This window comes from Taurulus bubalis (genome assembly GCF_910589615.1).
Source record: "Taurulus bubalis genome assembly, chromosome: 4".
Taxonomy (NCBI): Eukaryota; Metazoa; Chordata; class Actinopteri; order Perciformes; family Cottidae; genus Taurulus; species Taurulus bubalis.
In genome coordinates, this window is record NC_136592.1 from 25,948,976 (window position 1) to 25,974,323 (window position 25,348).

Consider the following 25,348-nt stretch of genomic DNA (forward strand, 5'->3'; position numbering starts at 1 on the left):
AAGTCGCTGCTGCCTGTTAAGTGCAACTTAGTAATATCATTTCCGACAGCAAGTGAATGCAGCACGGAGGTAGCGCGGGACTGCGCGCCCGCCCGCCCGCCCGCCTCCCCTCCCCTCTCGCGCCTTGCCGCGCGCGAGCCCGCCGGCGAGGGCGCGCGCACGGGAGGTGGCGGGGGGTTGTGCTCGCTCCTGCTCTCTCTGCTCTCTGACCCCAGTGGCAGCTCCGACTCACTGCACTCCGGCTCCGTCACACCGAGGCTGCTCTCTCTCTCTCTTTCTCTCTCTCTCTCTCGCTCTCTCTCCCCCTGTTGTCTGTCAGTGTCTCTCGCCCTCCTCCCCGGCTCTATCTCTCCCCCTTCGCTTTCTTGTCTGGTTTCTTTCCACAGGAGCCAGCCGAGGTCTCGCCGGGTCGAAGGTTCTGCCCTATCCGCCCAGACTGCCGCAACCCCCGGACGGCCGCGTCCGAACCGACCCGCTCTCTCGCTGCTGCCGCATGGACCCGCGTCCATCCGCCGCCGCCGCCGCCGCTGCCGCCGCCGCCGCGTAGAGGGCGACCCCGACCCGACACTCTTTCTCCGGCCAGTAAAGAAAAAAGAAAATAAAAAAAAAAAAAAAAAAAAAAAAGAAGCCCCCACGACGAAGGTAGAGCAACCTTTCCGCTTTGCTTTGAGAACCGAAGAGGGAGGGAAGGGGGGAGAGAGAGAGAGAGAGAGAAAGAGGGGTAGACGGGGAGAAAAAAAGAAAGAAATTCCTGACACAAAGCCGTCGGTTGAAAGGTGGCTTGTCATTTACGAGGACGAGCAAGAGGTTAGCGCGGCGGTGCCGTGACACTGACAACCTTTGGGTGGTTTTTATTATTCCAGGAGCAGAGTTCAGCATTGCACGGACCTCCTTTTTGTTTTTGTGTACATTTCTGCAACAACAAGAGGCGCATAGCTCACCTCGTGTGTATTTATATATATGTACATATATACATGCATGGTATCAGTAGGGGTCAATTTATTCGCCTTTTACCCTCTCTGCTTTCTACCCGTGAAGTTAGCTATTTGGTCTGTAGTAGCTGGAGGGGGGGCTCTGTATATTCAAAGGCACAGGGCTGACTGTGTGTGTGTGTGTGTGTGTGTGTGTGTGTGTGTGTGTGTGTGTGTGTGTGTGTGTGTGTGTGTGTGTGTGTGTGTGCACCGCTGTTATAGAAAAGCTGATCAATGCGAAGCTACAACCTGCATAATACATTATTTTTTTAATTTATTTGTAATCTAGTGCCAGTGCAGGTTTAGCAAGCTAAGCTACAGAGCTAGTTGCTGCTACTGTAGCCACAAGGTAGAGAGATACACACACACACACACACACGCGCGTACATACATACATGCACGCACGCAGCGAGGAGACCGTGGAGCATGCTGCACACAAATCGGCCTGCATTTGCACACACACACAAAAAGAGCACATTTTCCGAGCAGCAGGAGTATATAAGATTTTAGGTTTTGTCTTGAGAGAAGTGATTGCTGAGGGGAAGGAAGTGTGTGCAAGGCATCTGACAAGGCAGCTTTTAATTGAAGTGATCATAAAAAGATATTTGTTTAGAAGGCCCATGAAGATCTGCCAACTTGTGTATTGTACTTACAGCAGCAAAGATTTTTTTTTTTTGACGCTATCTGCAGGATTTGAGTTTACCCTCCTTTTTGTTTTCTAGGCTGGCATGAATCTTTCTGACTTAAATGCATACCATATATCATAGGAAGTAGCATCCAGATGACCTAGAAAACATAAATCAATGCTTCAGTGAAAATAGGACAGTTTTTTTTGCTTTAAGATATTCCACAACTGGAGTTCTTTTCTTTTTTTTTACTCGCCACAGGATTTAATCATCAAATGAACTCCGGAGCTGCTGGTTACCCTCCAAAAAGTTGAATATATTTTTTTTTTCTTCCTTCTTCTTCAAATGCTCATGGCTGCATCAGGAGGTCTGGTATAAAAAGCCCACAGTGGCCACTTCACTATCAGTCAGGGAGGTCAGGCAGGAGGGAAGCTCAGGGGTTTGCAAGGAGACGCACACAGAGAAGCCCGGTGAGTGAGCTCTGAAGATGCAAAAACAATAACAACACACTTTTTGTTCAGCATTTTAGCTGTTTTTGACTCCGGAATTTAAGTGTGTTTTTACCTAGTTGTAGTCTTTGTTGTATGGTTTTTGCAAAGCTATTGGAGCTGTTCAGATGGCAGATTAATTGTTCCTGGGTCTTTTCAGAATTGGGCCTGGAATAAGAAAAGTTTGTCTTATTTTTTACACGTTTCGGAGTTTGTTAACAAACCTGTTCTGTGTCGTGCATTGTGGGGAGAAAAAAATCCTTGTTTTATTGGAGGCATATTTGATCATTTGCTTAGTTTAATTTCAATAGGCTAATGCCTTAGAGGCCATGCCTGCAGTCATTTTTTCAGATTTGATTATATTAGTTTGCATTAAAAACCAGCTGTGTTATGTGCAGAGGAGCAGCAATTAAAAACGTGTCTTCCAGATTGTAAATTGTCTCCCTTAACGGTCCAGTGTTTGGTTTTTTGAAAGAATTTCTATTCACTTAACAAAATGCCGTATTGTTTGAAAAGGTAGAATACGTCAGCTTATTGTATTTATTTTGCCTCGGTGCATTTCTTTTTTCTAATTAGGATTTTATGAGTAATGTTTTTTTCTTTTTTTCCCAAAATCAAATTGTGACAGCAAAAAATGGAAATGATTAGAAAATAGTCTTATCCTTACTTCATGTGTGCTCAAGAGTCGATTCACCTGTTTGTCTTTTTGCTGGTGCATTTTGTTATTCACAGAGGTTTTATACTTTCTTCTTATGTGAAAGACTTTTCTACCAGTGTATTCAGAAGTGTGTGTGTGTGTGTGTGTGCCTTATGCTCCTGTTTGAAGCAGCTGTGTGTGTGTGTCTCCTGTCGGTGCAGACTGCAGTGTGTCGTGGTCGAGTCGGTCAGCCGGGTCGCTGCTGCTGCTGCTGGAAGACTTCCTGGGCTTCTTGAGCGGCTCTGAAGGATGACCGCTACACGGCTCGCTGCTGAATCCCGGTGAACGAACGGCGTCTCATGTCCAAACGGCGGAAGGATGGCTCATGGCAAAGTGACCATCGCGGTGGACGAGTACAGCTCCAACCCCACGCAGGCCTTCACACACTACAACATCAACCAGAGCCGCTTCCAACCTCCACATGTCCACATGTAAGTGTGTCTCTCTCTCTCTCTCTCTCTCTCTCTCTCTCGCACACACACAATGTGGATCACCTGCCATGGGAACTAAAATGAGAATTAATCATTCATCATTTATACTTTTCATCCTGCCTGTTTGCAATCTTTAATGAACAAATGTCACTTTTAATCGAGGCCTTTTTTTCTTCTTTCTTTTTTTCATTAATTTAATTAATTTCCCATTTTATGTTTTGGTGGTTTAAGGCTGGTTTTGTTTGACGTGTTAAACAAATTTCAGAAGACGTAATAATCCAGACTGCAGAAATTTCGATATTCTTGAGAGGCGACAGGAAGCCAATCAGGCGCCTGTTTGATGCAGAGTCTTTGTTTATACTCTCATTTAATTGGCCCAAGCTCAGAGAGCGTACGGTGGCCATGGAGGACAAACTTTGAGAACAGGCAGACTGAAAAAACTGCCCTGTGTAACTTTTGAGGACATTAGATATCACTGGTCCCAGGAGTGTGGCAGGTGAACACAGAAGTTACATTTTAAAAATTGTCATTGTGGTGCATGAACGCTTTGTCCGCATTAGGGCGCTCTTTTTATTGTATTTATCAGACCAGTTGCTTAGCGTGGCTCCTGTCTGATGTGGTTACTCTCTGCCTCTCATTAGTGGGTCAGAGTGCTGTGACCCGTCAGCCCTCGCCACGCACACACTCGCCAGAGCGCCAAGTGTTTTTTTTTATCTGTGAACAGATATTAGTCTCACACACAGCTGCATGTTTGCAGGCGTTGTGTCTTCTCCCAGTTACAGTCGGTTTAAACTTTTAAACAAGATTTGTGAGAGATTGTTGGTTGTGGTTTCATGCACAGTGTGAGATAAGTAGGGATTGAAGGGGAGAGCTGCCTGTCTGCTGTTTTCACAGTGGATTTGTGTCGTTTCATTTTTTTTTTGCTCTTTTTTTTTTTTTTTTTTACTTCCTTCTTTGTTGGGTAACTTTGGCGTGATTTTGCTGTTTGTTTTTTTAGATGTATGATTGTTTTTCGAGGGGAGAGAAAAGCCGACACATAATCCTGTTTCTCTTCGGCATTTTCTATATTATATAGATGCAATTTGCTTGGGCAAAATACTTATTACATGATGCATGTTGATTTTTTTTTTTTTCACGCTTTAAGTTTTAGGAAGTCCCACACCGAACAGGCTTTAATGTGAGAAAATAGAGCCCATGCTGACACCATGCAATAATGTCTGTGTTCTGGTAAGAATTGACTGTTGTGTAAACATGTAAAAACACAACAACCAGGTCCTGACATATAATTATACTGTTGAGGGTAAAAACACAAAGCTTATTTTCACTTTTGTCCTTAAAGGTGAAATGCCACCAGTGTTTTTTCCTGGTTGCATCTTGATTATGTTGCATGCCTTCAACTGGCTCAAGCAAACACTTTGTACATGCAACATATTTCAGGAATTCACGTCGCATGTGTATCTTATTAAAAAAAAATGGGAGTCCTTGGGTATTCAATCGTCATCAGCAGTTTTCTGTTGTGGTCCCAATAATATGTCTTTCTCGAGTGTACTGAAGTAGAACATCACGTGCCATGGTGAAGCTATGTTTGCGACTGAGACCATATGACCATGAATACTGTTATACTAATTATATTCCGGAACAATTTCCTTCTATTGGAAAAACATTTGCCATATACATATTTTTTTTTTCAAATATAATTTAAATAATCCTAATTTAATTTATTTGCATTGATCATGTTCTGCAGATGTCTGTTTGAACCTTTGTATTAGATACAGTGGAACAATATTTCCTTACATTTCATCGGTGTAAACGGACGCACACTGGCGTTGTAAGACGGCGTTCAGGCACGCCTGTTCATAAACGGCAGCCAGCGATATACAACTATAAGGCAGGTTGGCTTCCCATGTTCATTACTGATCGTCGGCTGTTTAGTTTTCTTCACTGACAAAGACGTTACCATCGGAAACGCTGGTGGTCGCCTTGTCATTTTCAAAGTGCGATAACCAATGGTGCTCCCTGGTTCCCCACATCGCCGTAATGCCGCTGCCGTTTAAAATGACGACAATCCGCGAAGTGCAACGCTTGCTGAAAGCCTCCATGAAGACACCTGTGAGACTTATGTCGAGAGCTTGAGGCAGGATGAAATGTGACAAAGGCGGGCCGCCTCGTAATCGTCTATGAAGGGAAAAACCCGACCACAGATTGTCACGGAAGGTTAAAAAAGCTGGGACTAATGCTTGACTGTTAAAGAACCATTTCTTTACCACAAGTTGTAAAACAATTTTTGAGTTATTCTGAAACACTGTTCCTGGTATCAGCAGCAGTTTGTAAATATACATTTTCTCCTAATAACCGCTAAATCTAAAAGGAATAATGGGCGCTTAGCTCCTGCATCTGTTGTTGCATAATCTCTGGTCAGACTTAAATTAAAGTAATGGAGTTCTCATGTTAATTGACATTAAAGGCCATCAGATAAGAGACGCTGTAAAGTCCTCCTTTCACTTAATCTGCCCTTCATCCTGGTCCGGTTGCACACGTGCTCGTCATCGTGTTACGTTGAGGTGGAAGTGAAGTGGTGTCTGCATCCAGTTAAACCAACAGTGGGGTTGACACTCGGTGCATACGTTTATGTTACATGACACAACACTCATGCATATGTATATATATATATATATCATAAAGGAGACTTTTTTAGACAAACGTCAGATGGATTGGAGCCAGAGGAAGATCTGTGCAGCAGTGTCAAATCAGTGAAAACCGAAGAGCTGAAAAGCAAACCAAGCCGCTCTCCCTCACGTTGTGGCGCCACAACATCTGGCAAATACGTTTATTTTTGATTTGTTTACCTGAACCACTCCGATTCCCACAATTCTGTCTGAATGATCATGTTTATGTAAACAGGATTATTTTGGGGGGAGAAGGTCAAATTATGTAACGGCGTAAACCGCTGAATGGGAGTCTTACCTTCCTCCCGCCGGTGTTGGCAGAGTTCACATTATTGTGCCATTGTGTTGTTTTTGGGATTCCTCAGCGGTGAGCCGCGATGCCAGCGCAGCGAGCGTCGGGGCCTCGAATGTGCAGAAGGAGTCGAGGTCACCCAGCAGTTTGCGTTACGTCAGTCCATTTTAACGGTGGACAAAGGCGACAGTAAATCAGGCCAAATGCTTCAATATGAATCAAGGTTAACACACGGCAGACCGCAGAGGATTCACCTGAATAAATTCTAGTTTGATGTTTGAAGAGGCTCCCTCAGTTGTTGGTTTTTTTCTTTTTCAAAAAGGTAAAGAATAATAATACAAACAAGGTTTTCGCAGCTCTAAAACATGAATGCAAGGTTCCATTTTTGCTGAATTTTGGGATTTGTTATTTAGGATTGACAGATTGTGTTGAAAGGTTTGGTGTGGTTCATCTCAGCCTTTTTATTCTGCAGCGTTGCATTGTTTGACCTTAAGCGTAGTTCAGTTAGAGAAGCAGCAGAGAAACCTTGTATTAAAAAAAACCCTCTTTTATAGGAAAATAGAGAAACAAGCAAAGTTGGGGTCAAAAAAAAAAAGGTTCTACCTTTTAAGAGGAAAATGCTTACACGTTTTTATCGGCCAACCGGAGATGGCACAGTTTTATTCTAAACAACGTCAAGCAGGAGCAGATTGTGGACGACACTGTAAAAGAAACAACTGTTTATTAAGTGCAGTCAGACGGCTGAAAACAAGATCTTCCAGCTTCTGCATCTCTGAGAAGCACGGCGATGGAAAAATGTCAATGATGGTGGGTTTTAAGGTGCAGAAAAGCAGTTTGAATTCCTGAAACTTGGAAGAAATCATCTAAACTCTAATCTAACTAATCAGTATAATATGTTTTAAGTCTGGTTTTTTTTTTGTGTTCGTATTGGGCAGCCCTGCTGTTTCTTCCAGTCTTTTCGGAGGTGAAGCCTCAGTAGGAAAGGGATGTGTTGAAGCCGTGGGGCCTCTCAGCAGATATGTGTTTGGATAAATACATTAGGCCGTTTCCTGGCTTCCACAGAGCTCGCACTGTTTTACTCGGCCATTCTTAAACTCAGACTGGGAACACCGGGATCACACACACACACACACACACACACGCGCGCGCACGCACACACTCCTATAAGCCCATCCCCCCGCTACGTTTAAGTGCTTATAGAATACGCGCTCTGTTCTGGGAAAGTAAAGGCTTGTTTAGATTTGGGAGATAATGATCCGACTTGCTTGGGGGATCTCGCTCGCTGCATCCACAGTATTTGGACATAAATAAAGTTGTTGCTTCTCTTGTCAGAAAAGAGAGAGAGAAATAGAAGCTTGAGTGAGGGGGTTGCCCGCCTTTTGAAATGCAATCCCTGCTCTAATGCTTTTTTCCCTTCCCGAGCCAGAATATTTCGATTTCCGTGATGGAGTACAGCAGCACCTTTTGTGTGGCGTGGAAGGTAGCGCTCTCTGAACCGCGTTTGAAAACACGCATGGAGAGCATGCACACACTCAGACTGACGCACACACACACACGCACACGCACTCGGTCACAAACTAATGCTCAGGAACGTGACCCTGAAGTCAAAGTGGGCTTTCTTCGGAGCACGGGACGTCTCAATCTCGGTCTGTAAGTAAGCGACTGGCTCAGTCCAACCATGTTTGTCTGGTTTATTTTTCTACGCCGTCGTATGTTTTTTTTCTTCTTTCCTCAGCCCCCTCTTCATCGTCTCGTGAAATGAAATGCTCAGCAACTTGAAACACATGCTTCGAGTTGGGACACTAATGGTTTCAAATCCAATTTGAGCAGGATCTGGGCCAGACTGCAGGACGCAGACAGACAAACTGACAGAGAGTAGGAACTAACAGGACTCTAAACTGGAGATCTGGGGGGGGGGCTGAAATAGTTTGGAAAAGTCTTGAATTTAAGGATCAAAGAAGTCTGGAAGCGTCTCCTGTTATTGAACTCCAGGAAAAAGTTAGCGACAAATCACGCTTCAGAAAAATCTTTTCCCCTCAGAATGAAATCCTCGTTAGGTTTGCATTAATCAATTACTCTTTAGAATGCACCCATCATCATTTCTCAAAGCCCAATGTGACGTCTTCAAGTCAGCAAATCCTCACATTGGAGAAGCTGGAAAAAGCTAATTTTTGCTCGATAAATGGGTATAAATCAACTCTCCAAATTGCCCGCAATCTGTTATCAATTGACTGATTGCTGAAGCACAAATCTTAGTAAAGATAAAAGTTGTTCAGCATCTTAGCCGTTCAGACAACTGCCAAGATTCAATATTGTTCAAAGTGGGAGAACCTGGGCGTACCGTAGAAGTAAAAACAGAAGAAAAATGGCTGCAGGGAGGCGGGAAAAGAACCCGAATAACATGGAGTTAATCATTTGCACCACGTTAGATTGTGCAGGGATGATGAGGATCGTGATGTTCTTCCTGGTTGATCTTGATCGCAGACGTGTCGCCGTTTCTCACTCGGTGGCTTAACTGCATTACACCATTAACACCTTTTTTAGAGTGTTAATTTATTTAATTCCCACCTGCAAGCCAACACAAACTGTGTCAGTGGAGAAAGGGACTCCTTACCGATGCAGCCAGTGTCGAAGATGAGAAGTTTATTCTGATTATATGTATCGGATTTTCTTTTTAGTAATCGGTAAACCCTGAAATCACCAAAAGAAGCATGTTGGGACCAGTGAGTGCCGAAGAGAGAGCAACCCGGTCCGCCAAGTTGTTGTCCATTCCTCGCTTGGAGCTTTTCCAAATAGCACTTAAGGCGGGACTCCGCTGAGTTAAGAGCTGTCGGCGCATCTTGGAATCACTTGTGTCTTTCTTAGTTTCCCAGACTGCGTGCGTCTGCCACCAGCTTTGTTCTTGCAGTTCAGGTTCTGAAACGGTCTTCAGTTCAACTAAATCTGTCCTCGTAAAAGCTCCATTTTGATGAAGTGATCTATATAGTCTGCTGCCTTTTCCGTGAGAGCCGGAGCTGGTCGGGTGAAGTCCCTTCAGCGTCTGATCCCAAGGATTCGGACATTTGCGTTCTCACTCACAGCTCCTCCGGGTAATGTTCAGGTCAGGGTTAAAGTGCACGAGGGAAAGGGGACTTAATCGATAGTTTAATTCTGAAAAAACAATAAGTCACTTGGTTTGGACAGGACTTGTCTTAAAGTGTGGCTTGATTATTTATTTTTTAAGGAAAATTAAAGGAGAATATTTCAAGAAAGAATTTTCCACATTGACCCAATATCTATAAACAGAGATTAAATGTTTGTGTACAACTTAAATGTTTTGAGGGAGACGAAAATAAAATATTTGGATATCAAAACACACGTTTTGTGAAGTTTAGAGCCTCTTCTTTCTTTCTCCATCAGGGCACATCAGACTTTTAGTTCGTTTAACCCATGTTTTGGTTTATTTTTTTCCACCAGTGGGCGTTAACTGGTCGCCTAGCACAAAGCTTCCCGATTTAGAACGGCTAAAAACTGTTCTGAGGCTCAGAAGAACCAGTAAACACAAGATGCTGCATTCCCTGTTTTTTAGGCAGCTATTTACATTCTATAAAACATAACTCACTCAAGACACCTGAGCTCCATGCGTTCATTTTAATGCTGGGAAATGGAAATTCTCTAAACCCCCTCACAAATGTTGGGAAGAAAAGAAAAAAAAAATCCACATTTAGCAAACTCCTTCTCCTCCAGATGCCTTGTTAATTATTCCCGCCCTCTGAATAATTGAGGCGCTCGTAAGTATGAATCATTTAATGCCGTCGCCTGCATCCATACATGTGGATATTTATTCTGACTCAAGCTGGCGAGGAAACGACTCCAGAAGATCACGGCCTTCACACACTCGTTTTGACACCGTCCTAGTTTTTATTAATGAACTCCTTGAGGATATTCTTGGTATCGAGGAACAATGCTGTAAATGCAGTCGAGGAAATTGCTTAGACTTGATATGTATACTTGATGAGAGGAGCAGCCCCAGGTTTCACAGCTGACGCTGTTATTAACATTGTTTTTTAAATCTTTTGCCGTCTCCATTTGAGTTTGCGTGCTGAAAGGAGGGATGATGCTCAGCGTGTTGAGTCTCCTCACAGAGGATAATTAAACATTTTCTCTTCTGCGTTGGTGATGTTGGCTTTACACAAAGTGAACCGTCAAAGGGAAGGAAGCTGTGCCGTCACGTAGCGCGTTCTGGAGGTTACACCTTGTTTACTTCAACAGCAGGCAACGCTTTGAAGATGGAAATACTAGCGATTTAACTGTGGAGAAATGTGTGACTTTCACACAGATACGTGGGCATTTCAAAACCCCCCGTGTTGTCTGATTCTCACCATTGAACACATCAGAAGCGTCACAGTTTTTCTGTCTCTCTCCTCCAGCGTTTATAGATCTTAGATGGAAACACAAACAAAGAAACACTAAATGCTCGTCCCTTTCAAGCGGATGAGTGTTTACTTCATGTTTTGTTCATTTTTGATTGTGAAGCAGTTTTTTGCTGTGTTTCCCGTCCTTTTTACTTCGTGTTATTGTATTCAAACCTGTAAGAAGCATATTTGTCTTGGTTTTCAGAAACACAACTATTGAGCCCCAAATGTTTGTTTATACTTTTTAGTTTGCTGTGTTTTGTTTCAATACAGTTGTTTTATTAGTTTGTGGTGCAGCTACAACCTGAAGCTAAACTCCAGTGTCTGTTCTTGTTTTGTGGTCGTCTGGTAAAAAGCGTCTCCAGATGATGGAGATTGCTTTTTTTTTCTGTTTTTGCTTGTGGCTCTGATTTTCCACAGATACTTTGTGTGAGGTTTGTGTTTGTTCCCTGGTTCTGATCGGTCACTTGTAATGGAAACACTTGTTCTGCCAGCCTTGTTCCCGACCTTTTTGAGGGTCTTGTTTTCCAAACGGGGCCAGAATCTGCTTCACCGACGTGTGTGAGATGGATGAACTGTATGAGTCCATTTACAGAAATAATAACTTTAAAATCAACATTTTTCCTTGACCGAAATAATAAAGGGAAAACGGATCGTTCAGATGTTTTGAAGTTGGCTGTATGAGGTACTTATCCATAGTTTGTTGCTGTGACACTTTTTTGTATTTTAGTTCGGACTCGTTGGAAAGAGCTTTCTGACAGCAGGTGAAACAATGAATATATTCTGACAATATTCTAAATACAGCCAATTTATTTAGATGCAGTACATTATCCTGCTCCTGTACTTCTGTCTTTCTCGAAACTGGCCACACTGTACCACAATGCAACATTTTGGGACTTAAAAATGCCTCTGTGGTCCGCAAATCTATGATTTATTAATCAAAAGGCCAGACTTTCCGAATAATGGTGCAGCCTCCTTTTTGTTCTATTTTTCATCCCGAACCGTTTGAGCATCAGCAGCGGCAGCAGCAGTCGGGCTTCAGGTCTCCCGAGAACAAAGAGCCAGTCCCATTTTGTGGCCTTTTTATTTCTCTCAGCCTGCCGCTGCTCACCGGCAGGAGTGGAGGGGCTTTTGTAACTGGAGAACCCTTGATTAAGTCCCCTCTCCACCCTTGCTTGGAGCCCGGCGGGACGGTACTGGTGGTGGAGTTGCTGGTGGGGGGGGTTAAGTGACAGTTGACATAGGACAGGTCTGCTGTTTTTGAGATTGAAGCTCATTTGATGTCTTTGAGATTTTTTGGGCTCTTAGCCTGCGGAGCCTGGCATCGCAGGGCACGATCTCCTGATGATGTCACTTCCCACTTGACATAAAATGGAGGCAAAGCCGCCCGAGCCTGCAACTTCTCAACGTGACAAGTCCATCCATTCATGCCTTTGCTGGTAATCACTCTGTTTTGCTCACGATACTTTTTCTGTGAGGCGTTCAGAAATCGCAGATTGCATCCCACTCTACCTTCAGAAATAGAGACGAGTCGTTAGATTTATCCTGTGAGTCAGTGAGGCGATTGTTGTCGTGCTTCTGTTTGAACAGAAACAGCAACTTAATGGTTTTATTGGTAGGCGTTACACTCACACTTAATCATTTGTTTGTGTTTGTTTGTTCTAGTTCAGAGACCTGCTACTAGCTTTACTCGAGTGTTATGATGCAGGTATTTGTGCTACACAAACTGCGATTTACATTTCCTTCATTTCTCATGATCGTTGTTCTGTAAGGGCTGTGTGGAAAGGTATATAAAGATGCTTTCTTTTTCTTCTTTTTTTGAATCCTTTCTTTCATTCAACAAAAGAAACCTCAAATGTTGTTTGAACAAGAGCTTTGCTTAAATAAAGTTGTAGAGAGAAGCCTTTTTTTAATTTATAGAATAAATTAAAAAGATTATGAATCTGAACATTAGTCCCTAGCTGAGATGCCTATGAACAATTTTCAGTCATTTTTGATGAATACCAAAACAGTATTAAGGTTCAACACTCAATCTTAATGTGTAAACATCTTCTAAAAGTATAATTATGTTTGCTGTTTTTGAATCCGCCGCTTATATGAAGATGCAGTTGAGTATCCTGCAGAATGAAAAGCGCTCCATAAACCGTTTGAATGCTTCCTTTCAAAACGCGTCCGTATGTTGCCTCAAACTGAAGCTGGCATGTTGTTTTTTTTGTTATCTGTACTTTTCTGCTGAGAGCTGTGTCGGTCCAAACTGCTCCACAAGCCCGGTTGGTGTTCGGCCCCCGGGGGCCGCGTCGTACCCGTCTCCGCAGCCCTCCTCCCATCACCCCTGCAGCCGGGCGGACTGTCAGCAGCACAATTAAAGGCTCTGTCGTAATGAAAGGGGCATTAGCAGAAGCAATTTATTTCCCGGCGCAGAGCCGGAAGGTTTCTCCGTTGCTGATATTCCAATGCAGGCTTTGTGTGCCGTACTTAGTCATTATGTGTGTCTGGGGGTGGGGGTGGGGGTGGGACCCTGCCTAAACAAATGGAGTAAAGGGGAGGGGGGGAACATTAAGGCAAGAGAGAGGCCATCATTCAGCATTCCTTCAAATCTATATTTTTGAATATCCTTCTCATTTTTCGTGTGAATTCCCATCATTCTGCATCTACGTTCTGTTAGTGCTTCTGCCGCTCCTTCCTGTTGGCTTTTCTTATTTGCTTGTTTTCGCTCTCCCACCTTTTGCTTATTTCTCTGCTCCCTTGAGCACAACCACCACCACCACCACCGCCTCCCTCTCCGTCATTCCTGTGTTCATTTTGTTCCTCTGAAGTTTATTGAATTAGCGCATACAGCTGAAATGCAGAAGATAAGAGAGGCGCTCTCTCTGCTCCTCTCAGAGAAATGGTATTTCACCGTGTGTGTGTGTGTGTGTGTGTGTGTGTGTGTGTGTGTGTGTGTGTGTGTGTGTGCGTGTGCGTGTGTGCGCAATAGGGGGAGGGGAACTGATGCAGAGGTTATAGACAGAAGAAATGGAGAGCGTTGTGTTTTGATGTTTCTCCAGAATGAGCGATAAAGACGGTGTGAGCTCAGTGGAGGAACGGCGACTATTTGGTCTCCAGTTCAGCTTATCTTTTTTAAATTTCCTATTACTGTTGCGTCGTGGACACACAAACATCAAATGTTCTCCGACAGTCTTTGTTGTGAAGTTCGACAAGGAAGCGGTGAAGAGCAGAGGTCCCATCCACCGTCTGCTTTGAGAGGAGAAATTGTCTTTGTTTCGCCACACCCTGCTGAGTTTAATAAGGTCCATAAAAGGATTTACTTAAGTCAATAAAACTAACCTTAAATACTGATTTTGTTTCATGTCATAAATAGTGAAAAATGCTGAGTTAAAAAGTGACTTTAGTGGTAACATCATTCAACCAGAAGACAGCTCCCAAACAGTAATTTCATCACGCAATCTTCTCGAGAGCATCTTGATTGTTTACTCCAAAAAGTTACTGTTTCATTTTAGAAGTATTTTAAATTCAGGAAGCAAGTTGAAGGCAATGAAAATTCTGTTTGCTCGTGATTTAAATCTTCATGACCTGCAGCTCACCTCCAGTCAAACCTGTGCGTAGTGTAGTTTATATTTAGATTAAATCAACATGGAATGTGATCGGCTGACATTTCTTGCAAAATGAACAGGAATGCATGATGGTATTTTGAAGGATGGCTAATCCTGCTCCGTGTGGTGTGTACGCAGTGAGTGAATTATATTGTGTTGCAGTTGCACACACAGTAAAAAAGGCTGTAGAGTCGGGTTAATTGGCGCTTCGTCTGTCTGATAGACTTTGAACCAGCAGGTGTATGAGTCTTGATCCGGTTTGTCTCGTATGAGCAGGTCAGCTTTATTTAATACGTCTATTTCCACCGTTCCCCTTTGAACTCTGGAGGTTTTATGTGACTCTGTCCCCACTGGTGGGCTTCATTGATGAGAAATCATGAGCAGGACGACTCCATTTAACAATGAAGGAAGGAAGGAGAGAGGAGGAGCCTGAGGCTAATCCTTCTGTAGCAGGTATGAAATGGACAGAGACCCAGAGACAAGTGGGCAGCTCAGAGGTCGTTGACCCCGTTAAAACCTGCCAGGGCTGGATGGGTGCAGGCGGGCATCAGAATAATCAATCTGGCCTTAATATTCTATATTACTCTACAAGTAAGAAGGGCTTTTGGACCCCGCCCACATACTTGTTTGCGCTGGACGGCATAGCTGAGGGAGATAACAACAAACATGCCAGCTGTTTGGAGGTATTTCACGCTCGCTGCGCCAACAAGTTCTACGGCTACTTGCGTTATCTGCAAAGCCAATGTTTCAAGGTTTGGCACCGAAAATATAACGCAACCAACTTAATCAAGTCCCTCCAGAAGCAGCGCGGCTTTCACCAGCAGCTTTCACCAAGTTGTAAGTAATCATAATTTTTTTGCATCTCCATTTCAGAGGAAATGGAGATGCAAACTATGATTTTTATCCTCTTCTAGAAGTTCCGAAGGCGTTATAACCATTCTAACCAAGATCATGATAAAACTGAATGTCTTCTACTAGCCTTCACTACAACCTGGACTGTACATTTGGTGATGATCTGCTAGAATACAGCATTTATGATCCAAGTTTTAAAGATATACTCAGGCCATGGCCAACTCGCTCTTATATTAACGAGGGTTATATTTGTACGACTTTGTTGTCAAAATACTTCGTAATAAGGTTCACAGATTCTGAAAGCTGAGGATCATATTTGCTGACGAGCTAAACGTTTTACCCGTAAGAGCTCGGTGAGTTGATGTAGATGGTTGAGAAAGAGGAGTTGCAGTGGATAGCAGTGCCGTCACCTGCCTAACGTCTCGGTCTTTTACTTTACCTTTTCATTTTATTATATAAAATGGTGAATTTCACAGTTGAAATCATTGAGAGATTACATTTCTGCAATGATTCCTTCTATCAGGTCTGTATTTCACACATAAGCAGTGTACGTGACGTTATCTCTCGCCGTGATGGATAGCGGGGTTTAAATTTAACTAATTCTAAAAACATATGATAAGAGCTTCGACAGTTTTTTGGCCCGGCAGCAAACAACCTCGGCCTGTTTTGGACGGCGTGAGGACCCGGGAGGAAGCGTTGCAATCAATCAAAGTGATTATGTAGCGCGCTTAAAGAGCCGGACGAGTCGGAGAGTGACATAGACCGCGACCTTCTTATCTGCTGCGAGTTAAGTGTCACGTTTGAAGAAGCAAGCTCGGTCTGAACTTTGACCCTGTTTGCTTGTGTGTGTTTTTTTTTTTTTTAAAGGCCTCGGAGCCAAGTGTGCTCCGTCAAATTGAATATCCTCCTCCAGACATCCGAGAGCACTCCCTCCCTCCATCTGTCTCTCCCACAGTGGTTTACACTTCTCTCACCTCTTAGTCGCTTCAAAAAATGACACCTGGAAGCAATAATTGGGGAGAAAATCGATCCAGTTTCTCCAATTTAGTTGTGTTTCACATTTTCCTTGAACAGTTTTCTAATCTGTAAGCATTAGTGAGGTAATCAATGTTAAATTGTGTTCAATTTCCAAATTATATGCAGGTCTTGAATTTTTGAATCTGAGGCATTATAGATAAATAGATGGATAGATAGTTACTTTATTAATCCCGCAAGGGGACATTCCTTCTCTACAGCAGCATTTGATGTGAATAAACGAGAACTTCAGATATGAAAGCAGCAGAGAAACGTAACTTTATTTATTTATTTTTTATTTAAAGAGTGGAAAAATGCTTTCATTTACAAATGTGGAACATCTTCTGTCATCTGTGAATTTTGTAATTAAGAACACAACACAAGCATGACAGTTGGAATAAAAACAGTGTGTCTGGCGGGGGCTCAGGAAGCACCAAGTGAAAATGAATGTTAAGTACGCTAAAGTACAATTTTGAGGGACTAATGCTGCAGCTGTAGGTGAGAAGACGTTAATGCGGTGAGGGTTCTCTCGCAGACGTTTCTTCATCGAGCAGATATTTCTGCAGCCGCAGACCTCGGTTTTGTGTCAGCTCCGATGTCATGGCGGATTTGAGAGTGTGCTCCTGCCCTCCTCCAGCGCATTAGCATTTCTGCCGCTCCCCCACTCTTCTCTTTTTTTTTTTTTTTCTCCTCCGCAGTCTTCCCTCTGATGTCACGGCTAAGCTCAGACATGTTAACACGAACCTTCATGCTAACACAGTTCAGTCTGTCACTGGAGAATATTCTTTTACCTGCTGCCGCAGCGCAACAAGACTTTTTCATTTTCACTGTCTCCGTTTACGATAGATCAGAGGCCTTTTCTGCACTGCTGAACTCCTGAACTCCTGTATACATTACTAATGAACCTCTGGATTGTTATACAGTCATATGTTAACAGGAAAGACAGGGGCCCTCTCTCATTGTGTGTGTGTGTGTGTGTGTGTGTGTGTGTGTGTGTGTGTGTGTGTGTGTGTGTGTGTGTGTGTGTGTGTGTGTGAGAGAGAGAGTGAGACGTATGCACCACTATCATGAAGGTTTCTTGGCCCTGGCCTGCTCTTAATTGATAGGGGCTGCTGGTATTTACTTACATTCTCAGGGTGGATTAAATCTCAAAGGAAAGGGGAGGAGATGGCGGTTCTTTTTCTCCTGGCTGTGTGTGTGTGTGTGTGTGTGCGCGCATGCATGCATATATACATACATGTACATATGTGTGTATTTTTGTCATCCCATGTGGTTCCGCGTTCGTCTTTCCTCCATGACGAGAACTGTCGAATCCTGTAAAGCTGCATCACATCTATTCACCAGCTACGCTGCAATGCAAAGTGCCGCTCTGCTGGCACGGGTTAATGCATATGGGAGCATTATGTACTGCACACAGTTGATCGTAAATACCGTTATCTCAAACTAGTTTTTCATTTGGACCAATGTGATTTCATATGAAGTCCAGGTCTGCTCGGGTGACCGAGAACGCTCCTGTGTCTAACGGAAAAGCTGAGATCTCCAAACTGAAGCTATGAAGGTTTAAAGGAGGGACAATGGCCACCGAATACTGACTACTGACTGCAGGCTACAAACAAGAAAGTAGAGGACGCAGACTAAATACTACATTCTGGTAAAACAAAATAGATCCAAGATGTCTAATTTGAGTTACGGATCCAGTTTGAAGGCTTATTAGAACATCATATTTTCTGGATAGTCACCCCACCAGCAATGGCTTTGCCTTGCAATTGTTGGCAGAGTCACCTCATTCAAATGAATGATGGCACTGCATTTTTAAGGCAGTGCTGTTAGCATGTCAGAGAAAAGGTTTTGAACAGCCTCTCCCCCCCCTCCAAGCTTCTCATTCATCCAGTTTTGCAGAGGCTGAAACGACACACGGGTGGGGGACTCGCGATGCAGCAAGTTTGCAGCTGCTGCCTCAGACAGTGGCCACTGGTCACAGATGGTGACAACAAATGGTGGTTGACTGCAAGAATTGTTTGATATGGTGGTATAAATAAATATATGTGTGTGTGTGTATATATATATATATATATATATATATATATATATATATATATATATATATATATATATATAGTGAGACGACAGCAACTGCCGATATTACAGATTTAAATTTTAATATCTCTGGTTGTAGTTGGCATTTTTGGTCGGTGTGTAAATCTGTAAGTTTGACTGCTTGATTGAAGATTGGTTTTCATAAAGAAGTCCAGATATTTATTTCACTGGACTGACCTCAAACATTCACATCTGGTTCATTTGTCTATAAACGGTTTCCAAATATATCTAAAAAATAAACTTAATTATGAATCCCAATATACATAATGTCGATAGAAGACTTAATCCAAACTACATACTGTGGCGACAACAGCTTGTCCACCATTATTAAAACAACTTTGCAGAGGACTGTTTAAGTCAAAAGCAGAACAACAACAACAGACTCCAAGCTGTTTGTGAACCTTTTCCATGTCTAATGTTCTGCTCAACATGTCACAGAGATGGGAAAACAGGAAGATTGCTTCCCTCCTCAAATGCGATGTTGCCTCCCCTTCAGTAAGATTTTCTTTTGTGCCAAGGTGCCCATTTTCTCCATCTCTGTTAATGACATCTCCTCCAGTCTGAAACCTTTTGATTTCATCTGCTTCTGTGGCTGCCTTCATGCCATGTTTGTGCACAGATGCGAGTTAAGTAAGTGTGTGTGTGCGTGCATGTCAGATTGGAGATTGCAGCGTTGATTATGTGTCTGATGTTTTCGACAGTGACATCCCTTCTAATGAAATAATGGTCTGGTGGCAGAGTGCTGGAGGATTGCACATTGTAGACTTCAATTACAGACAAGATGATTCCCCCCCTTCCCCAACCCCTTCCTTTCAGTCAGAAAAAAAGTGCAGGTTTTTCTTCCTTTTTAACAGACATACTTACATCGAACAAAAAGGCTGACTAAAAGGCTTTCTTTCCAGCCAGACTTGGGGTCTAAGTGTTTTTTTTTCTTTAGATAATGCATAGAAAGAACATGGCATGCCTTAATTTACCGTCTCTTTAGCCAATCTGATGCCACAAAACAGCCATTGCCCTCCTTGTGAGCACAAATCAACCAGAGCGCTGGTTGTTTTCCAGCCCAGACGAACACATTTCTCACCGTTGTAATGTCTTCTCTTTTCTTCCAGATGCATTTTGCTCTGCTGCATGCATTATTCTGTAGACCGTGTGATTTATTTTTCCCAACAAATGATCTTTTTAAGGTTCCAGTTTTCAGCTGTGCCCCTTCTGCTATTTGGTATGAAATTTAGCATACATTTCCTAAAAAATATGCTTCGGGATCAAGAAAACCTTCTTTTTTTTATCACAAAGAGAAAAAAGGGCACACTCTTTGAATTACAGCTCTTTTTTTTTTTTTTTTTACAGAAATAATGTTCAAAATACGACCAAAGGCAGATGTCTCATAAATAAATGGAACATTTCATTACTTTCTAAATTGATTTTGAGTTTTGTTTTTTTCATTGTTGATAACATGGAATCAAACACACTTGAATGTTGACACAAATGTCCAAAGCGCCTTTTCAGCTAAAAACGCCAAGGGTCTAAAGATATTCACAAACTGTGTCGACAACTTATGATGTTGAGGGTAAATTATAAATCATTATCATAATATATATAATTCAAATGCCGCTTTGTTTGTAGATTGAGTATAAAAAAATATTTTCACGTGTAAAAGGGAAGCGCAATTATTAGGCAGCATGGTGTGAAAAGAGACTCTTCTTGTTGGAGGGAGGGAGCCAAAAAAAAACAACAATTTGAATTGGGTTCAGTGAAACAGAGTTGCTCACATTATAAATGTCAACCCATCGATGCATAATTCACTGTTTTTTATTACAGTTTTTCCCCAGCGTATGTTATGTAACCTTTTTTTAAAGCAACAGGGGGCGATGCCATGCGGAAAAGTTCTCCGTCTGAACTCAAACTATAATTCAAGAAAAGAGTAATATCAGAATACGTTGGTTACTGTATCATTGTGGAGGTAAATGTGACCTTTTATCATGACATGGAGTTGAGGACTTACTGTCTCTTTGGTGTCATTGTCTTTTCAGGGTGGACCCCACTCCTTATGACACTCCCAAGCCAACAGGACACACCAGGTTTGTGTGTGTGTCGGACACACACTCGCGTACAGACGGCATCCAGATGCCCTACGGCGACGTGCTGCTGCACACGGGCGACTTCACCGAGCTGGGCCTGCCCTCCGAGGTCAAGAAGTTCAACGACTGGCTAGGTACTAATCTGCTTACAACACGCATGTTTTTCACATTCGCACAAAGCTGACATGAAGAAGCTCTCGCGTCAACAGCAAAGGCATTAGACCTGATGCACGCGTAACCAGGAGCTGGACCACACAAAAACCCCCACGTCCTACTGTTGACCCAAAACTGCTGCGCTAAAGTGTCCGGTTTAACCCTTCTGACCTAACACCCTGGCTCAGTTAACCTTTGACCTCTCCCTCTGGCCCCATGCTGTGGGTGGGAGCACTTGTGTGTGTGTGTGTGTGTGTGTGTGTGTGTGTGTGTGTGTGTGTGTGTGTGTGTGTGTGTGTGTGTGTGTGTTTTCTGACCCAGCAGCAAGAGTTTTATCTCCAGACCCTCCAGGGGAGAGCCGAAGCATTTTGTGATGTTTCACGCGCATAGAGAAACGCACACAAACGGTCTGACATTCCCTCTCACCAAAGGCATGAATCAATAAGTGCCACTCAATCGCACTGGCAAAGTAAAGTTTTAACACATTTTAATTCTTTGGCTATGCTTCAGTTGTTTGTGTTTTTGCCGGTTGATCCGCTCTCAGCAGGTGAAACAAAACAGCATGGTAGGAGCACAATGTCTATGTCCATATAGCAAAAAAATACAATATAGAAAATTAACTAAAATTAATTAAAGTGGACAAATTCTCCCTATTAGGTTTAAAACGTAGACCGTATATCAGAAGTGGAGTCAGGTTACGCACCCATTGGTTTGTGGATTTAGTCTTAAATTCAACATTTTAGCTGTCGCCATCTTGGCTTTTAGTACCAGAAATTACCATATTGTTGGATGAAAGGGTGCCGCTGGGGGAGAGAGATGGGCTGTGAGCAGCGGGCACTAGCTAGCTAGGTTAGCATGGTGCATTCGCAAAGTTATCTGTGATAGCGAAAGACAGGCTTGTTTGTAATGAACAGCCGACTCCTTAAGAGTGTCTTTTTGTACAACCGATTGCTGAACAATGAAACAAGCCATTGAATCCGTAGGGTCATTTTCTCATAGACATCTATAAAATCGGACTTCTCTCTACAGCTAGAGGAGTCTCATAATAAGTTGAATAATTACAAGAATGTCAAAAAGTGTCAAAACTGATTTTGATGTATTTTTCCTCCAGAGTAAGAACGTTTTTAGATGTATTTTTTACAAGTAAACCCCTTAGATGTTGAGAGCAATGTCTCTTTGAGCCATGTTCGGAGTATCAGACACTTCCCCCCCCCCTGCAGAGTTGAAAGGTAGCTGTCAAAGTTTGGCCTCTCCAAAGACTACAGCGGCTGCAGTCAGTCTGGCTTCACAGCGGTTACAGTGGATTCCAACATTGACCCAGTTTTCACAGCAAAACTCAGAAATCCAGAGGTCTGCAGAGACCTCTCAAACCGCTCCTGCAGCATAATCCACTTCTATACTGTCCGTGTGTATGCGCTGCGTGTTCAAACAGTCATATTTTCAGCCGAATTTAACTAAAACATGGCTTCCAATTCTCGATCCTTGTGCACATCCTGTAAAACAAAAACAAAAATCGCCATTTGTACGACAACCAAGGTTCACATCTGTGTTTTAGGGATTGATGGACACAGACATGGTAGAATCTCGTCTTCAGGCGTTTTCAAAATGTCAATGGTGCAAAATGCCGGCTCAATGTGAATAGAAGACCGGAACAACTCTGTCTTGCCGTTGTTTGGCTGATGTTGAGATATGCTCTGAATGTAACATTCAGCACCTTTTTTAAACTCTTGTTAAAAAGAGTGTATTTTGAGCATTGCACTGTGATCATTGCACTGTGAAAAACACTTTCAATCGAGGAGCTCATCTGTGTTTTTGACTCCTTTAAATCTTTAGACAAATGTAAATATCCCTTCTTGAGAGACGTGACAAAACATCTCTATGCGCACATAGTTCTGCAGAGCTCTGCTTTGATTTTGTCTTTCGTATCCTTTGGTGGGCGACAAATAAGAAATAAATCTCGGTGTATCACTCCACCAGCCCTATGGAAGATGTTTCACGGCAGCAATAAAAAGCAGCAGAAATTCCCAGTAGAGTAATGGAGATGGAGTTGTTTGATGGTAATTATGTTTTCCCCATCTTTTCCCTGCGTGGTGGTGGTGGAGAGGATGATTCACTTTGGGTTGTGTGTGTGTGTGTGTGTGTGTGTGTGTGTGTGTGTGTGTGTGTGTATGTGTGTGTGAGAGAGTGAGAATGGATGTGTGATCCAGTTAGAGTGCTGGGGGAACTGAGAGACGGCGCTCTCATATAAGGTTAGACTGGAATTTATGATCCTGAGACGCGACAAGAGCTAATTTAAAGTAGCGGGAATGAAACCTGTGGACCGGGGAACCATGATTCTTTCATTTTCAGCATTAGCGCACACACACACACACACACACACACCCTTTAGACGGATGCGGTGGAATTATTTTACCTATTTGCATTGAACCAGCGTATCCTGATAGGATTTTTATTCTGTTTGGTTTCTATTGTCTTCACTTCCGATTGTGTACTTGATCGCTGCAAAATTTGAGCAATGCATTTAAATCTTTTCATCCACTCTACTTTCACGAGGTAAACGTATTTAAATTCTTCATTCAATTTGCCGTTTTGGCATGCGTCATAACCCTCTGCGGTTCCTGGTCAGAGCAACACGGAGCAGAGGAACAAACGCGGCTCCTAATGTTGATGAGCAGAATACTTTTCCTTCAGTCAATCTCCATGCTGCACGTGAAGGATTTTACTTTTGTACAGTTTTGGAGAACCTGTAAAATCCACTAAACGTTAAATATAGCTGCTAAAATGCAGTTGCAAAAGACGTGAAGTCTAAACCTATAATTTTTTTAAATTAAACTAAATTCAGCTCTGTTTAATGGGTTTCCCAGATGACTTTAAACCTGCAAAGCACAAAACCAGCTGACTGAGCTCCGACAGTAAACTGAAACCTTCTAAAGAAACTTAATGTGGTTTTGGCCACTGAAAGATAATCTACTCTAATTTCATTTATGGAAATTAATTTTGATGCGTAAAATCAACATTGCTATTTATTTTATTTTTTTAATGAATGAAGACATTTTGGTTGGTTGTTACATAATGCACGTATTCCCCCATTTTGTAATAACCACTGAAATATATAATAATGTATTACAAAATGCGGGGACATTCATAACTAGTCGTTCAGACTGTTTATTACTAAATGCAGCAGATTATAACTAAATAAAGTGAAAATGTGCGCAGTCATGACATAATGATGTGTTGTTACAAGCAGCTTTATAGATGATATTGCCTGGGGTGGGGGCATCTGCTGGTTACCTCTAGTCATAAATTAGCCCGCGGATAAGTGCAAGAGGAAGGAACAAAGTCAACAGGAAGCCTAAAAAACAGAATGGAGGAGCGGAAAAGGCGAAAAATAGAGAAGCAACAGAGGGGTGATGAAGGCCAGAGCCTTTCGTTGAGTGCTCAATCTGCTGGAATAAAGTAGTAAGTCAGTCTCTCGATGGCGAAGGGGAACCGGGACAAATCACATGGCGGAGGAGAGCGAAAAGGGCACAGCAGAAGTTGAAAGATGAGGGGATGAGAATTGTAATAGATGTTCTTCTCTATTTAGTTCAGGTTCATGCTTTTTCCAGCCGCCCGCCGTCTGCAGAGATGGACGATGGTCCTTGGGGGGGGGTCAAGCAGAGCCGTCAGCTGTGGTTGTAACCTCTCTCTGAATTGAGGGTATTTTTCCCCTCCACTAATCTGAGTTTTCTTTCTGGTCCTGATCTGTGCTCCGGGTGAGGCGTTCAGGGAGCTGCTGAGGAGAGTTTATATGCTGCAAGTAGAACATATGACTGTTTCTGTGAAACGGCCGGTTTGATTTTTAGGAATTACTGTTCCACAAAGCTGCACGATGTGGACAAAATGTGCCGTGTGTGAAACGGGTGTTAGTTCTAAAGAAGTATTAGCAGTTTAATAAAATCAGAAGAATATGTTGTCATTTTTGTTGATTTAAATATTCTTTCTAATATTCTGCTGATTCAGTGTTCACGCAATAAGATCTTTTACTTTGCCGTCAAATATGTAAAAATTATAGAATCTGAAAAACTTTTGTCAATTAGAACATTTGCATTCTAGGCTCAGTCGGACATTTGTAAATCAAAGACTGATATCTCTCAGGAATCACTGCTGAGTTGGTCTAAATCTTTTATTTAAATCTTTTTTTGGGGTGTGGGGGGTTATGAAAAGAACTAATTTAAACTTTTCTCTGTATGTAAGAGCTTGATGGTTATGGTTCCAATAATGTCTTATACATTTAAATTTGCGATAATAAAAAGGCAATATGTCGTGCATCCCTCACGGGAAGCTGTAACTGAAGTAAAGGACGCCGGATATTTAGTATACTAGTGGACAATATTTATGCAAAACTAGTGAACAAGCAGTATTTGTAAGTTAATGTGCTGGTCGTCCTGGAAGTCCAGGCTCCTACTATGTAACTGCAGCGTCCTCAGTCCTGTTCATCACTTCAGTCAGTCGGTTCAAAGAAAACGTCCTCGTCAGCGGTATGTTGGTGGAACGAGTGTTCCTGATGTGCTTTGCAGTCACACGTTCAGCGAATGGTTTCTTTCAGGTCAGGGGCTTTAGAAAATGTCGGCGAGGAGGAAATTCGTGCCGAATAAAGTATGAAAAGAAAGGGTTGCAGACTGGAGCTTAACATGTGGACGCTTATGTGTATATGGGGCTTCAGCTCACACACTTCTCCCCTTCTCCTCTCTTCCAGGTGGCCTCCCGTACGAGTTTAAGGTGGTGATCGCCGGCAACCACGAGCTGACCTTTGATAAGGACTTTATGGCCGAGCTGGTCAAGCAGGATTACTACCGATTCCCCTCAGTGTCCAAACTCAAACCCGAGGACTTTGACAGTGTCCAGACGCTCCTCACAAACTGTGTGTACCTGCAGGACTCGGACACCACCATAAAGGGATTCCGGATATACGGAGCGCCATGGTAGGATCACCAACCTTCCCTTCTGTCCTCCA

At 42.8% G+C, this 25,348-nt stretch overlaps 1 protein-coding gene across 1 annotated transcript in view; it reads left to right on the forward strand.

Moving 5' to 3' along the window:
• The first annotated feature begins 631 nt into the window (after positions 1 to 631).
• Positions 632 to 25,348, forward strand: part of mpped2a (metallophosphoesterase domain containing 2a) — a 56,674-nt gene continuing 31,957 nt past the window's right edge. The window contains exons 1-4 of the mRNA XM_079216871.1: positions 632 to 642; positions 2,944 to 3,213; positions 20,152 to 20,333; positions 25,091 to 25,316. Of these exons, the coding sequence (XP_079072997.1) occupies positions 3,101 to 3,213; positions 20,152 to 20,333; positions 25,091 to 25,316 (521 nt within the window). The 5' untranslated portion in view covers positions 632 to 642; positions 2,944 to 3,100. The remainder of the gene's footprint in view (positions 643 to 2,943; positions 3,214 to 20,151; positions 20,334 to 25,090; positions 25,317 to 25,348) is intronic.